This window comes from Arachis stenosperma, chromosome 8 (assembly GCF_014773155.1).
Source record: "Arachis stenosperma cultivar V10309 chromosome 8, arast.V10309.gnm1.PFL2, whole genome shotgun sequence".
In the NCBI taxonomy this organism is placed as follows: domain Eukaryota; kingdom Viridiplantae; phylum Streptophyta; class Magnoliopsida; order Fabales; family Fabaceae; genus Arachis; species Arachis stenosperma.
Genome location: NC_080384.1, coordinates 21,132,873 through 21,148,755, shown reverse-complemented (window position 1 = coordinate 21,148,755; position 15,883 = coordinate 21,132,873). Strand labels below are relative to the sequence as shown.

The following is a 15,883-nucleotide window of genomic DNA, read 5'->3' as shown; positions in this document are numbered from 1 at the left end:
AGAAAAAAAAATCATGTGAGTCTCTAAGTTATATTACTCTTTCATTCTTGATATGTTTCTTTCATGATCAAGAAGAAGCTAATGGAATTAAGAAATAAAAAAAAATAATTAAGTGAAGATTAAATCTTTAAGGCTGCGTTTGTTTTTACAGACAAGACAGAACATGACACTAAAACGGAGACAATAGGACGGAGACACTAAAAATTATCTTTTGTGTATTGTGTTTGGATACGATGGATAAGATACTAATGTAATGTCTACTATTATGTTTGGATACACAAAGACAAGACTAAAATATTATATGAAATGACTAAAATAGTCCTGTAATTCCAAATTTTCTACATCAATACAAATTAATTTAATAAAAAATGAAAGTACGTAAGAGTACAGACGGAACTTGAAAAAAATATTTGAAAAGGCAAAAAATTTTAATAAAAAAATATATTAGTATTTATATTAAAATAAAATTTATAAATATAATTATTTTATTTTAAAATTTATTATTAATATGTAGGAATACATATGGTTAAGATTAACAAAAAAAAATAATTTTGAGTTTGATTAATAAAAAATTTTGTTTAAGTTAATAAGCCAAATTAATTTTAAATAAAAAAATTAATTTTAAAAAAAATCCATTTTTACATGAAAAAACAATTAGTTTTTGCATATAAAAATCTATTTTTATTAAAAAAAACTAATTTTTTTATCTAAAAACTTATTTTTCTTTATAAAAAATTGATTTTTTTTAAATTATATAAAATCAATTACAATTTATAAATTATTTTTTAGCATTTTAAAAGATCAATTTTACTTTTAATAATATTTATCTTTCAAAAATTTCAAGATTAATTATTTTTGTTATTATTTTTATTACAAATCAAATAATATAATATAAGATTAAAATGGTATTGAAGTAAAACGATAAAAAGAAAAGAATTATCTACTCCAATAAAAAATTCTACAGAAAGAAGAGAGTACCTGGAAAAGAAAGAGATAGAGAAAGAACAGGAAGAAAAAAGTATCTCTGAACAACGCAATAGGAAAAATAAGAAGGGGTAATAGTGGAAAAAAAAGGAAAACAAAATTTATAAAATTGTCCGTGTCCACTCTTCCAAATACCATGTCCATCATTGTCCTTCGTAAAAGAGTGGACACAAAAGTATAAAAAATTGTCTCGGAGACAATATGTCCACTGTCTATGTCTCTGCTTCCAAACACCTTTTAAACAAGTATTGTCCATGTCTCCGTGTCCTCCCCCCAAAAACAAACGCTACCTAATAAACCATTTCCTATAATGACAGGAGTTACAATATCACTCAATCATAAAAGGATGTAAACACTTTGGTAATTAGTTAGTGTCCATAAACACTTTAGAGTTAGTTGAAGTTTTTCAACTTCCTCAAGTTTTTATTTATTTTTATAATGGTCCCTCACACCCTTGTAATTTTACTGAAATTTTTTTCACACCACGCAAAAAGAAGTCCAAAGAATTTTAACCGTACTCTTCTCGTCCTATTAATTTTTTTTATATTATTTTCTTATCTCTTTAAAGTGATTTATAAAAAAAATGATAAATTCAGAGCTTCATTTATGTTTTCAATTAATTCAAATGTAAAGAATATTTTAAAGGAGTCCAAACATTTAACATTAATGAGCCTGTGTCAGTCATTGAAAAGTATGAGAATGGTTTGCAGTTTTGCCTTTCATGGATTATTTCAAATCAGAAATATTTGGGAGTCAAAAACAAAATAGCCAAAACAAGCTAAAATTACTATTTTTATATTCTTTAATTAAAGTATAAATATTAAATTAACATTTATTATCTAACACACCTCGAATATAAACGAATATTCATACGCGCCTACTCCTTTTTTTTATTTAAATGATTTTCTTTTTTTTATTCACAGCAAGTAATCAATTTTAAATTAATTTAAAATTATTTTCGATTTTTTCTTATACTCAATTGTGTTTCCTTTTTTATTTTATATCAATTTTACTTTAGCTGTTATTATTTTTAATTGGCCAAAATTTTATTATAGCTAATTTTTATATAAATATTTTTAGATTGAAACCTTATTATAATTCAAATAGATTATAAATCATCAATTTTTTTAAATTTATTAAAAATAATAATTTTATTTCTAAAATGTACTACATAATCATTTATATACGGTCTTTTTCCGTTTTTTTAACAACAATTGTTTATTATATAATGTGTATTTTATTCCATTTTTTAATTCTATTTTACATTTAAAGATGTTATATATTAACACAATATATCAAAAAATATTAACATCTATATTTTTTAAAAAATAATAAAAAATTTATCATTTATATTTTAAGTACATAATTTTACATGAGTAAAGTAAATAACATTCAAATACTATAATTCCATCATTTTTAGATCACACAAAAAAATTTATGTGATAATATAACATCTAAAAATTCAAGATTTAACATCCAAAAAGACATCAATAATAACATCCAAAACAACCAGATTCTATCACTTCAATTTTCCTAAAATTTGGCTGTCTTGCTTATATGTCATATATTATCCCCTTCATAACTTCTATTATATAGAATAGAATGCATTAGCCACCAATTTTTTTATAAAATTAAGTAATTATATTAATTAATGACATAAGTTTAAAAAATACCTATAACATTAAAGTAATTAATATCTAATATCATAGAATCTTCACATAAAAAATATAAATATAATACGGTATAATATTTGCGGACGATACAATATTTTTTTGTCTTCCGGAGAAAGAGACTGTTTGCAATTATAAGCGACTTCTACGGTGTTTTGAGATGATGTCTAACTTAAGTATTAACTTTGATAAATCTAACTGATTCCGGTTAAGTGCGAGCGAGAGTGATCACAAAGGATGTGTAGCTTGTTGGGGTGTAAGGAAGCAACGTTGCCAGTCAAATATCATGGTATTTTTTTGGGAGTGAATCCGAAATTGGTCAAGACATGGAAACCTATTATAGACAAAGTAGAAGAGAAACTCAATCTGTGGAAAGCCAAAACGATTAATAAAGCTGGTAAACTGGTACTCATCAAATATGTGCTTAATAGTCTGTCGGTTTACTATCTTAGCTTATATAAGATACCCAGAGCAGTAGCAGATAAGTTGATATCTTTGCAGAGGAGGTTCTTGTGGAGTAATAAGGACGGAAGGGATGGAGTACCTTTGGTGAGGTGGGATATTGTGCAAGCTCCAAAATGCTTCAAGGATTTGGGCGTGGGCGATGCAGTGCTCCGAAATACAGCATTATTGTTCAAGTGGTGGTGGCGGTTTTCAAAGGAGGATTGCCCATTATGAAAGAAAATTATGTGCTCTTGCAATGACTTGAATCAAAATGTCCTTCTTTCTTGTCAGCCGGTTCCTAAAACAAAGGGTCCGTGGAGGGACATTTGTCAGTTGTAGATAAGAGAACAACAAGCAAGAGATAAGATGGTTAGAGGGTTATCATTAGAGCTAGGAGATGGTAGAAGAATTCGTTTTAAGAAAGATAATTGGCTACCATGTGGTGTGTTGCAGGATGTATTTCCAAGGCTTTTCTCGGTTTCAAACCAAGTCGGATTTGTAATAGGAGACTGTGGGTTTTGGGATGGGTTGGAGTGGATATGGAACTTTCATTAGAGAAGGGTACTATTCCAACGGGAGTTAGAATTAGTTAACCAACTTCATGGAGTTATACAATCTATCTGGTTAACAAGTGAGAGGGAAAACAGAATAGTATAAAAATTTGATAGATCAGGAGTTTATTCTACTAACTCATTTGTGCAGGTTTTGCAGGCTGAGACTCTTTCGGAGGACATTACGAGTTATACTTTCCTTAGATCTATATAGAGAGGACTAGTACCACCAAGAGTTGAACTATTCACCTGGTTTGTGTTAGTTGGTAGGGTCAATACTAAAGAAATATTGATCACATGGATATGATTTGTGTTTTATGTAAAAAAGAAAGTGAGAATGATTTCTACTTATTCATTGGCTGTGAGTTCACGTGGCAGGTGTGGTGTGCTTGGTTAGACGCCCATAAAAAACTTTAGTCTATTTCAGGAACCATAACGCAACACTTTGAGAGTTGGACAAGAGCTCCTGTAAGAAAAGACGAACATAACAGGTGGCTAATTGACATTTTTGCTATCATTTGGAATACGTGGTTGGAAAGGAATGTCAGGATTTTCAGGAATCAAGAAACAGACGTTGCGAAAGTTATTACCAAGTCGATTAGGAGCTACAAAGAGTAGGTTGACTTTGTTCCGTCTAATTGTTGATGATAATATCAAAAATAACTACGATTTTTTTTTAGTGTTTGTATTGTAATTCTAAACTTTCTAAATGTTCTACCTTACTGTGTTGAGCGTTTTATTTCAAAAAAAGAAAATTCAAACATCTTATTATTAACATCCAATTATATAACACATTAACATCCATAAATAAATTAATATTTGGAAGTAATTAAATTCCACAGTATCTAAAACAATTATCTATAAAATCAAAGACAAATAATAACAAGTCAAGTTTGTGCAAAACAAGCAAACAAAAGACCTAAACTATTAGATCTTCACTGCCAAAACCCTATCTATGCCTCGTCAAGATGTTAAAGTCTCCGTCCCTCTTTCACCTCGCCAAATTCGTTCTCTAAGTGGCTGAAGCCCTCTCTCTGCCTTGGAGTTTTACTCGATCTTTTTGTACAATAATTGTGCCAAAGACTTCCTTTCAAATTGTTCCATGCTAGAAAATCTCTTTTTTATAGTTTCAAATTATTTTGGATATGAGATTAGGTAATGGTGTGAGTAAGAAAAAATATAGATTTGATTGATTACAAGCACAATAATTGTCATAGATTTGAGATGGAAAAGTCTAAGAGTCAGTAATTTTATTAAATTTTGGTCAGCATGTAATCAGCAAAGAAAAGTAAGTTATTGGATAAAATCTCACATCAATCTCACACCATTAAAATCATTATTGATGACTATTTGATGATTACAAATCACAAAAGTTGCTGGTCCCTAACGCTCCTCATTTGAGAATAAGGATGTATTTATTATTTCTTTAATCATAGATGTTACACAGGCGCCTATTGTGAATTTGGATTTAAAAACATAATAAATTAAATCTAAACTCATATGTGACCTCAATAAAAATTTGGTTGATTATTAAGGAAAAGTATGAGGAGCCAATGTAATTAGTGTACAATGTATATAATGGTGGTTAACACAAAAATACACAGCATTTTTTAAATTAGAGTAAAAGTGGATAATTTTTATTTTTAATTTATATTGGACCAAATAAATAACTTATTATACAAATTATACAGATATTTCATTGACTCCCTAACAAAATTTATATAAGAATTGGAATTGATCAATACCTGAGATTGATGAGGTATTTACAGAAAAAAAGTGATTATTTAATTATCACGGCAGCATCTTCCCTCTTGTGGTAATGGGTACTTACTCTCCTGATATTTGGGAAGTTACTCCACATTGGAATAGTTACCAAGCTTATAGATATCTTCAGAAGTAGTAGAGTGACAACCCTTTATTTGTCACGCAAGTCGGGTCAGTTGCATGTTACAGAGCTCGCGCTCTGAGCAAGTTGGGCAGGTCAACCCATATTGATTATGGTCCTATTGAATTGGATCAGTAAGTTATTGAGTTTCCTTAAAATGACCCAACCTTTTTTAGATTCATGGTTCTGAGTTAGATGGGTCAGAATATGAACAACGTCTTGCTTGAAATCGAATTTAAAGAGGTCATACTTCAAGCAAGTTGTAGGATGAATGTCCATGATTGTCTCTCTTTATACATGAAGATCGATTTATAAATCCATTAATCGATCTATTAGATAATTCTATAGGTTAATGAGGTATTTATAGAAAAAGTGATGACTTGATCATCACTGCAGAATTTTTCTTCTTGTAATAGTAGATACTGGATAAATATTCTCTTGATATTGGGAGAGTTATTCCATGTTGGAGTAATTACCAAGTTTATAGATATCTTTAGAAGCAGTGAATAACAAGCTTTTGCTTGTCAAGCAAATCGAATCGGTTGCAGGTTATGGAACCCACGCTTCGATCAAGTCAGATAGGTTGATCCATGTTGATTAAGGTCTTGTTGAACTAAATCAGCAAGTTATTGGACTTCCTTAAAATGACCTAACCTTTTTTAAGTTTATAGTTCTGAGTTATCTGGACCAAGATATGAACAACAATTATGGTAATAATGTTTTTAATGTTTTATGAAAAATATAAATATATTTTTTTTAATTTTGTATTCATTGAATAAAATTTATTGTAAAACTAAAACATTTCATAAAATCACTGACTAATTTTAAAAACTCCATGTCATTATTAGAACCAACGTTAGCTAAAAACAGAATAATTTTTTATTAATTATTTAAGATAATTTATTATTTTTAACTCTTCAAACTTTCTAAGTGATAATGTAGTATTATTTCTTATAATTAAAATTAATTTTTTAAGTGTTCTTAAAATTTTATAACTACTTATAATAAATACTATAATTATAGACAATATAAGCCACTTATATATGTAGTCATCTATTACCTGTTACATCTAGATTCAGCTGGGTTGTCTAAATTAAAACAATAGCCTAATGTCCCTTTAATTTCTAGAGAGTAGGTGGTGGGTTAGATTATGCAATGGGATCTAATACTAATGGCCAATGGGTAGACCCGAGCAATGCTAGGGGGCCAGTAATATTTGTGATTGGTAGTCATTAACTAGCCATCAATGATGATTTAATGGTGTGAGATTGGTGTGAGATTTCATCCAATGGCTCACATTTCTCTGCTGGTTACATGCTGGCCAAAATACAATAAAATTGCTGGCCCCCTAGACTTTTCCGGGTAGACCCACCGTGGCTTATTATGATTACATGCACTACTACACATATCATTACCATTCTTCCTCAGCTTATTTATTAATAGAAAAATGACAAATCGATCCCTAATTTTTTGATTTGCGAACATTTAAATCTTTAAAGATTTAAAAATATATTTAAATTTTTAAATTTAATTTGTCAAATTTTAAAAACTCTCTCATGTGTGCATCTGTATTAACTAGATTAGATTTTTCTATTGAATTTGACAGATCCAAATGAACATGAGAGATTGATAAATTCAAATTTTAAAAAAGTCAAAGACTTAAATGAACATGATGGATCAATAAGTCTAAATTTTGAAAAATTTAAAAATTTAAATATATTTTTAAATTTTTAATAATTTAAATGTCTACGAATCAAAAGATTAAAGATGTATTTATCATTTTCTCTTTATTAATTAATTCCTCCTTCTCGTAAATCTTTACACTTCAAATTATGATTAATATTTTGATCTAGGACCTATTTATCATTTCTCTTTATTAATTAATTCCTCATTCTCGTGAATCTTTACACTTCCAAATTATGATTAATACACATCATCCCTACCAATGAATCATAATGCTTGTTACAGACACTACTATAGTACTATTGTAATAAGATACATGCATACAGTTGTATGTACAGTATGTATGTACTTTTTTGTTTATTTTTAGAGAGACAGATAGAGAAGATCATATTGTGATTGTCATTATTCTTCTTTTCTATGTTTTTCTACGGTACTTTATTTACCCGTCTATTCACATTGAAACATGGCTTCTTCTTTTGGCATTTTCTTGGTTACGTTTAGGGATGCTTTGGGGTAAAAGCCAAATTAAAGGGGATGGCAACGGGGACGGACAAGATTTATAGTTTCCAAGGTCTTCCTTGCGAGAGTGCGTGATGAACGATGTTATTATCATCTTATATAATAAGACCTTCAAATAAAAGACATACTAACCCGCTAGAAACGGCTATTTGCTAAAAAAAATTAAAAACTAGGATAAAATACTATTTAAATTTGATATGAATAATTAATAAAGTGAGTAATGTGATCGTTAACAATATTTTTAATTAAATGATCTTTTTATTTTTATATATTAAAAAATATAACTAAAATTTTATTATAATATTTGTTGTTTTCATTCTTCTTTTAGTAGAAAATCTCAAACCCAAACAATTAATTTTTAACATTCTAAAATTTAAAGAAAATTATTTATATTAGTGATAATTAGAGGATCGATTTTATTTATGTACTAAAATCATTCGTTATTCCTCTTTAATTTGTTTTTCCTGTCAAATTTAATAGTGAGATTATATTGAACCTATTTAAAATTTTTGGGAACTAAAATAAGATGTAACACTACAAGAAAAACGTTGAATACTATCAGATTCACCAACAAAATGCATTTGATCGACGATATAAACGGTGTCGAAAAAAAGTTACCGGCGAATTATTTTATCTGACGGTAATTACTGGCAGATTTTGTGTCAGAGTTTTCAATCAATATGACGAAATAAGTGGTTGGCTACCGACAAATATTTTCAACAATTTTGGCGCCATATTATATTATGTGGCATCATTTACTGTTGGATTTTTCTACCGATAAATTTGACTGTGAGCAATTTTTCACAATTAATGTCAATTAGTAGTCAAATTAATTTTTTTTACTAGAAATCAATTAATAATTTTATTAAATATCAAGGGTTTGAATATAATAAAAAGTCAAAGAAGTAAAATACAACATGACATAGACATAAAATAAATAAAATCTCTAAACCCTACAAATTCCGATAATCGTCGTCGTCGTCTTCCCCTTGCTAAGGCAGCAGACTAGGTGGTGATGTCGGTACCCCACCAGCAGCACTGCTGCCTCCAGTCTGCTCGTTGTATACTGCCATATAGTCCCGCAAACACTCTAGCCGCTCCAGGTCCTCCCTCAGCTGCAGCCAGAGGGAATCGGTGGCTCCCACATGTGCAAGAAACTCGTTGTACCTCTCGTCAGACTGTTGAGCTTGTTGGTTAAGTTCCTTTGTGAGCTTCTGTACCTGTTCCCTCAAATCGACGACTTCTTCGGGATTGGCTGGGCTAGTGGTAAAGGCAGAGGTGAACCGCCAATATAGAGGTGCAGAGACCGTTGGCGAAGAATGACTCCAACTCGTAGATGAGATTTTTATAGGGCTCAGAGGCGGAGTCACGCCAAACCCTATCAGGATTGACGACAGAGGCATCGGAGTTGAGGTCGTCCCCAGGTTGAGATTGCTGCGTTACGGCCTCCAATCTCTGCGTGTAGTCCTCCTGTGTAACACACATTGTGATTGGAATAACAGTTAATTAACTTTAAACCGAATATATTTCAAACTTAGAATTAATTGAAAACTCACATAATGAGCCGCAGACCGCTCATTAGCAAATCCCTCCTTGTTGGCCTTTAATGTATGGGTATACTCGAAGGTCTCCACCAATGTCGCCTCATACTCCAACGACTTAGACTACATATGTAGAAATCAAGTAATAAAATAAATCAAGTAATAATTAACAAAAATTAGCAAACTACATACCATCCTCCTCTTCATCTTCATGAACGTTGCCAACCCACCGATATACTTCGACAATATCGGCAATGCCCTGTTAGCTCTGTTCGTCAGATGGTGGCGCCTGAACCCTTCATCATTACTAAAATGGTTGTGAAGTGCCCTCTTAATATCTGGACGGATCCAAATCATGAGTTCGTCGCGCTCTTCATGAACGTCCTGCATTATCTGCTGAAGTCGTCTAGCTATCTAATGGTCGTAGATCTTCCTAATCATGTGATCATGTTCCCTATTCATATAAATTTTTCCTGCACAAAGTAATTCAACAACATAAAAATACAGTTAAAATACAGTTAATTCAACAACATTGGGTTCTTATCGCCCACTTCTAAAACCATCACTCTCTGGTCTCAGTAGGGATCTTCATGTAGTTTGGCCATGGGTTGTCGTACATAGACTTAATCACATTGGAGAGCTCTTGTGTACATGTATTATTGTTTGATGCAAATCTATCAATGAAAAATTTAAGATTAGCAAATAAATAAAACTTAATAAATTCAAAATAGATTGTGAAATAAAAGACATTAAAATAGTACTTACGCCGACATCCCGTCAGGCCAAATCGTCATCCATATGACGGGCGGTGGTGGAGGACATCTGGTTGGGATGCATTAGAGGATTCCAGCACCACGGTCTCTGTCGCTGGAGTTGGAAGGGGCGTAGCAGAAGGAGCCACGTAGTTGGAGTTTGAGACCATGATGAACTGCTAGTCTGGTGGACCCACCTCTACTACGACTATGAGACCGACTCGTGACACCTTTGCTACCTATCGTCATGTCTGCAAAGAGAATACCAATTAACACTGATCAGTATATACAACACAAATCCTTCAATATTTATATTATTTCCGAAAAATTTGACATAACCTCCCCTAAAATTGGATATATATCCTCCTTTACGGTTCTCACAAATCCAACCAACCTCAATCTACAACATTAGTCAAAATTCAATTAAATTCACCAGATCTAAAAATATTAATATACATACAAAAACTCAATTATTACAAGAGGTATATTATCGAACACTTGGCATTCAAAATCATCAGACATATCAAATAGCACAACCAAGCATTTTTTCCAACTCTAATTAACAAGAAGTTAACAAATAACAATATACTAGCTGCAGTAATTTACAATATTTCCAGTAGAATATCTAAACAAACAACTTTAATCGATCAATTCATTCACAATTTCAAACACTTTTCAACAACTTAAAACTTAGTATTTTAAATCTAACCTATCTTAATAACATAAATTCTCTATAACTAAAAATTAAATATAACTTAAGTATAATACTAATTAATACTAAAACCTATAAGAATATTAAGGATAACTAAAATAAAAATTGAAATTAATATTAGAATGAAGAAGAACCTGAAATGCAGGAGTAGAGAAGAGAACAGAAAATGGGATAGCGACAGTAACAACGGCAGTAGCGACGACAGTGGCGATGGCACCTGCAACAGGAGAATGTTGGAAGGCCGGCGAAAGTGGGAGAGGATTAGAGAGAGTATTGTGCAGAGGATGAGAGGAGAGGAGGCAGCGAAAGTAGGCTACAAGAGCTGCTAGCGGCGACGGGACTAACGGAGCGGCGGAGTTGACGGAGGTGGGGAAAGGGTTAGAGAGAGCGGGAGAAGAAAGGGGGATTCAAAATGAAGGGAAAGATAATTTGCGTTTCAAATTTTAGGACTCATTACCGTTAGATTTACTGGTAGATATATATCTGACAGTAACACATTGCGCGTCACCAAAATGCAGCATTCCATTAATTGGGTTTACCGGAAAAAATATCTGTCAGTAATTTCCACACTAAATTTCATGCCTATTTTTCCCGTTTTTTCTCTAATTATTACCGGAGAATTTACCATCAGAAACAGAAATTCGCCGATAATGATTTGACCTTACGAATTTGGCACCTAAATCGTCGGTAAATCCGCCAGTAACACCGACTCTAATGTGCGATAGTAAACTCCAGCGGTATTCAGTGCTTTTCTTGTAGTGTAAAACGTTAAGAACCAAATTAAAATTTAGTTCAAATATTAGGATCAAAATAATACTTTATTTTAAAAAATATTGTATACTTTATTAATGAAATAAAAATTAGTTTTTATTTGTTATATTTTATATTAATGATTTATATTTAAAATAATAATTTATTAATCAAGTTAAGCATTTTTTAAATTATAAATAAATAAAAATCTAAAACTTACTAGTTTGTTTATTAGTTAAATTATTTTGTAGAAAATACTACATTTCTTATCTTTCTAGAAATATATTAACATTGGTTCTTCAAAACTTTATCATATTTTATGAAAATATTATGTATGTATACATTAAAAATTAATTACTATTTATATAAATATATATTTTTTAATTTATTTTTAATATATATATTTTATATAATTAATTAATTTGATTATTAATTTTTAATTTATAGTTAACATGATTGATTTTTCAAACTCTAGAAATTCAGTGGCAAAAGATAGCATTACTCATCAACCATATACATCGGATTTATGATATAGATAGATTGAAAAAGAGCTGTATATCTAGCGTGTAAATTATACATCGTCAGATACAACCACAACAACAGAGTATAGGGTACGGTACGTTGTAGTATGGTATTCTAATTCAAAAATATTATATACACATACAAAATTAAATATATATTATTTATTATTTAATTTATTTTAATATATATTTTATATAAATAATTAATTTATTAATTAATCTTTTAGTATGTGTTTAATATGATTGGTTATTAATTATTTGTATGCTTACGTAAGCAAATGGTTAAAAAGTGATTACGTCTAGAAAAAAAACAAAAAGACATGTATGTTCAAAATAAGGTGAGTTCTATCCAACCCCCTCTATTTTAACATGTAAATTACCTTTCGTGACGTGACATGCTTTAATTGGATGCTTAGTTTTAGTTTGAGTTAATTTAACTCAATAAGAGTTAACATGTTAACTAAAGTAGGGTAATTTTGTAATTAAATATTTTTATAAGAGAGATAAATATATAATTTCTATAAACATTAAAAAATAAAGTTATATTTTTATCATTGTGTAAAAATTCAATTTACCCCAGTCTCATTTCTCTCTGAAATTGAAAGAAAAAATCAACTCATTGGGTGTTCCATATTTTGATGAACCAGGAAATAATAAGCTTCTGCCTTTCACCAACGGGCTTTTAGCCATCAATACTCAATCTTTATTTATTTTTTACCAATTTTATCCTTTATGCATACTATTGTATTATTTATATTATTTTTGTTTATATAAACTATCTTTTTCTATTATTTACTATTTTTTTATTAATTATTTATTTGATATTATTCATTTTTATAATTATAATTTTTTTGTATTATTTTTATTTTTTTAATATAATATATTGATCCTATTAAGAAAGTAAATTAAACAAAAAATTAATTGTAAATAATAATAATAAAAAATTATAACATACTAAAAAAGAGTACTAAGAGTACTAAAAATATACTGTATAAAAAATATCATAAAATTTTTTTTGATTTATTTCAATTACTACTAAAATAAATATTTAATTTTTTTATTATTTTTAGTACTCTCTAAAATTTATATTTTGTTAGTTTTAATTAAAAGTATATTTTGCCCATTTTTATATATTATTTTTATCTTAGTGTATAAATATTAATTTTATTATAGAATTAATTAATAACATCTATTCAAATATCTAAATTAAAATAATATACAAAAATTATTTAAGTTGATGTCTATTTTAGTAATTTTGTATCTAAAAGTGATTTTGAATAGTGTAATCCAAACAACATTTATTTTACTATAATTCATTTTGATATAAATATTGCCAAACATAAATCACTTGATACAAACTTACTTTTCATCAAAATCAAGTTTGCAAAATTAATTTTATTCAAACTCCCGTTTGCAAACTGTAATCCAAACACACACTAAGTATTTAGAGAAAATAACTAATTAAATGGCCAGGGAAAAAATATTTGAGTCTGTCAGAACACCGTGAGACCATCTCGACCACAAGGTTGTAGCGCGAACGATCCTCCACCGTTCAGATGGCATGCGCTTTGGAACAATTAATCACGCTCTGACCTCACGGTCATAGTTTAACCAAAGTCTTCTTAGAACTCAAGGATACAAATGTACGAGCCTATAGAACAGATCCTGTTCAAGTAAGGTCGTGTTCTGTGTTTTGTGTTCTTTGTGTTTAGTTATAAAAACTGCTTTTGTTTTGTGAACTTAGCCCAGGTGAGACTAAGTTTACGTTTGCGAAATTCAGAAAATCTTAAAATTTAAGAACGTGAAATCGATTATGATAGCTTTTTATGATGATAGTGTAGAAGGGGAAGACAAAAAAGAAAATGAAAATAATGATGATGATGATGATGATGGTGATGGTGATGATGATATGGGATTTTTGGATGACATTCAAATTAAATTTGGAGGTATTTAATTACATAATCACCCACTTTGGGCTATAATTTAATTACCAATAATTTAACCATAGTTAACATAGCAACCAATTAAAAGATGACATGTCACAGAGGATAAATTACATGTTATTATAGAAAGGATAGGCTAGAATTTACCTCAAAATAAATATACAGACCGATATATAATAACGATTATAAAAATATTATTTGTATACTAAAATTAATCATTAATATATTTGTGTATAAATATATATATAATTTAATTTATTTTTATATATATATTATACTGATATTTGATTTTAATAGTTAATTTTAGTGTAAAGATGAAACGGTGGAATAGTCCATATAATTATTGTTTCTGAATAATTAAGTAAAGCATGATATATAGAGAATTAAGAATATAATAGTCCATTATCACAACTAAATCTGAAGCTTCTTAATAAGCTATTATTACCACCCTTTTCTCTTTCATTTTTAGGTGAAGGTGGATGCTTGCTACTACTACCATAGCAGCATATCATATCAAACACCGCACCGATCCATGGCTGCCACAACCTCTTCAAGCTGCAGCGGATTCTTCAGTCTCCGATCATCAAACACTGCTGATCATGAATCAAGGGTTGTCAGAGACATCTCATCATCATCATCATCTTCTTCTTCTGGTTGCGGAGGAGGAGGAAAGCTTGATGGCGTAGCCATGTGGTTCATCAACGGTGTCACTATGGCTTTCTTTGCATCCTTAAACCGCTGCTCTTGCATTCGCATAGCCACCGATGAAGAAGATGATGGAGAAGATGCAAACGACTTGCCCTTGATGTTCAACGATGGAAACATTCGCCATGATGGTGTCTCCGCCGTCGGCACCGCCAGCAGGAGAAGAACCGGCAAAGGGAAAAAGAATAAGAATAGTAATAATAATGGAGTGGTTGAACAAGACTATTGATATGAGGCCTTGAACAAAATCAATGTCTCCCTTAATTTTCTTAATTAATTGGTAAGTGGTCATGTTGTATATGGGGTTCACCAAATTATATTATGATGATGCGTTCAAAGCTTATGTTTTTTTTTTTTTTTTTTGAGATCTTGAAAGGAATTTTATAAGTAGTCTTCCAATATATATAAGGGAGAAAAAAAAAACCATGAATATGGTTATTAATGTGTAATGAGATAAATTATATTGAGCTTTATTTAATACATCTCTTCTCTTGTTTTTGTTTTGTGCAACATTGTCAATTTCTTATGCTAGATTTTTGTTCAGAATATAATTATTGCAATTTCGTTCACTGAGTTCAATTGATTATAGTGAACTTATAAATCTCGTATTTGTAGTAGGTTGTGGATCCGGATTCTGGGTTCAAAATGGAGATTTAACATTCAGTTATGTCGAGTGTTATTCTATCACACCGCCAAGTATTAAATATTGGTTCAGTTTCATCCATGTTCATGAGACTATTATTAAAGCTTCGTGCTGGATCAAAATTGTTGATGAGAATGACTTAGATCTTGTGATTTGCTTCGTGATAGAACGTACGTGTATTCCAAAGTTCTTAATTTTTGTTTTTAATTCTTTTAAAAATTGAGATGAAGTCGACTTCACGTGAAATTAATATTTGAGAATCATTGAATAAAATTTAGTTAAATCAGTCAAATCATTTAACGACTCTTAGATATTAACTTCAAGACTGTACCTGAATTTCACCTCAAAGAAAAGAAAATTGGAAAAAAAAGAAAGAGGTGGGGACCGAAAAAGGATTAATGTGAGCGCGTAATAATTGGGTTAGAAATAAACATGCATGATTATTGGGATCACCACCGTTATTGTGTTTGTTTTTTTTTTTTTTATGCCTTGATTATTTTTTTCTAAAGCTTTTTCAAAACAACTTGCGCGATTTAATTTGTTTACTAAATAAGCATGTTCTTCGGGCTAAAGTTGCTTT

General features: G+C 30.0%; 1 protein-coding gene and 1 pseudogene across 1 annotated transcript; one reads left to right on the top strand and one right to left on the bottom strand.

Moving 5' to 3' along the window:
• Window positions 1-13,499: 13,499 nt before the first annotated feature.
• On the bottom strand, window positions 13,500-13,695 carry LOC130947161 (small nucleolar RNA U3; annotated as a pseudogene).
• A 680-nt stretch (window positions 13,696-14,375) lies between these two features.
• LOC130946366 (uncharacterized) lies at window positions 14,376-15,123 on the top strand. Its single transcript, XM_057875092.1, has one exon. The coding sequence runs from the start codon at window positions 14,488-14,490 to the stop codon at window positions 14,887-14,889; it is 402 nt and encodes a 133-aa protein (XP_057731075.1). The 5' UTR covers window positions 14,376-14,487; the 3' UTR covers window positions 14,890-15,123.
• Window positions 15,124-15,883: the final 760 nt, after the last annotated feature.

Bases quoted from the DNA above. Each gene is read 5' to 3' on its own strand.
- LOC130946366 (XM_057875092.1), top strand. From the start codon at position 14,488: ATGGCTGCCACAACCTCTTCAAGCTGCAGCGGATTCTTCAGTCTCCGA.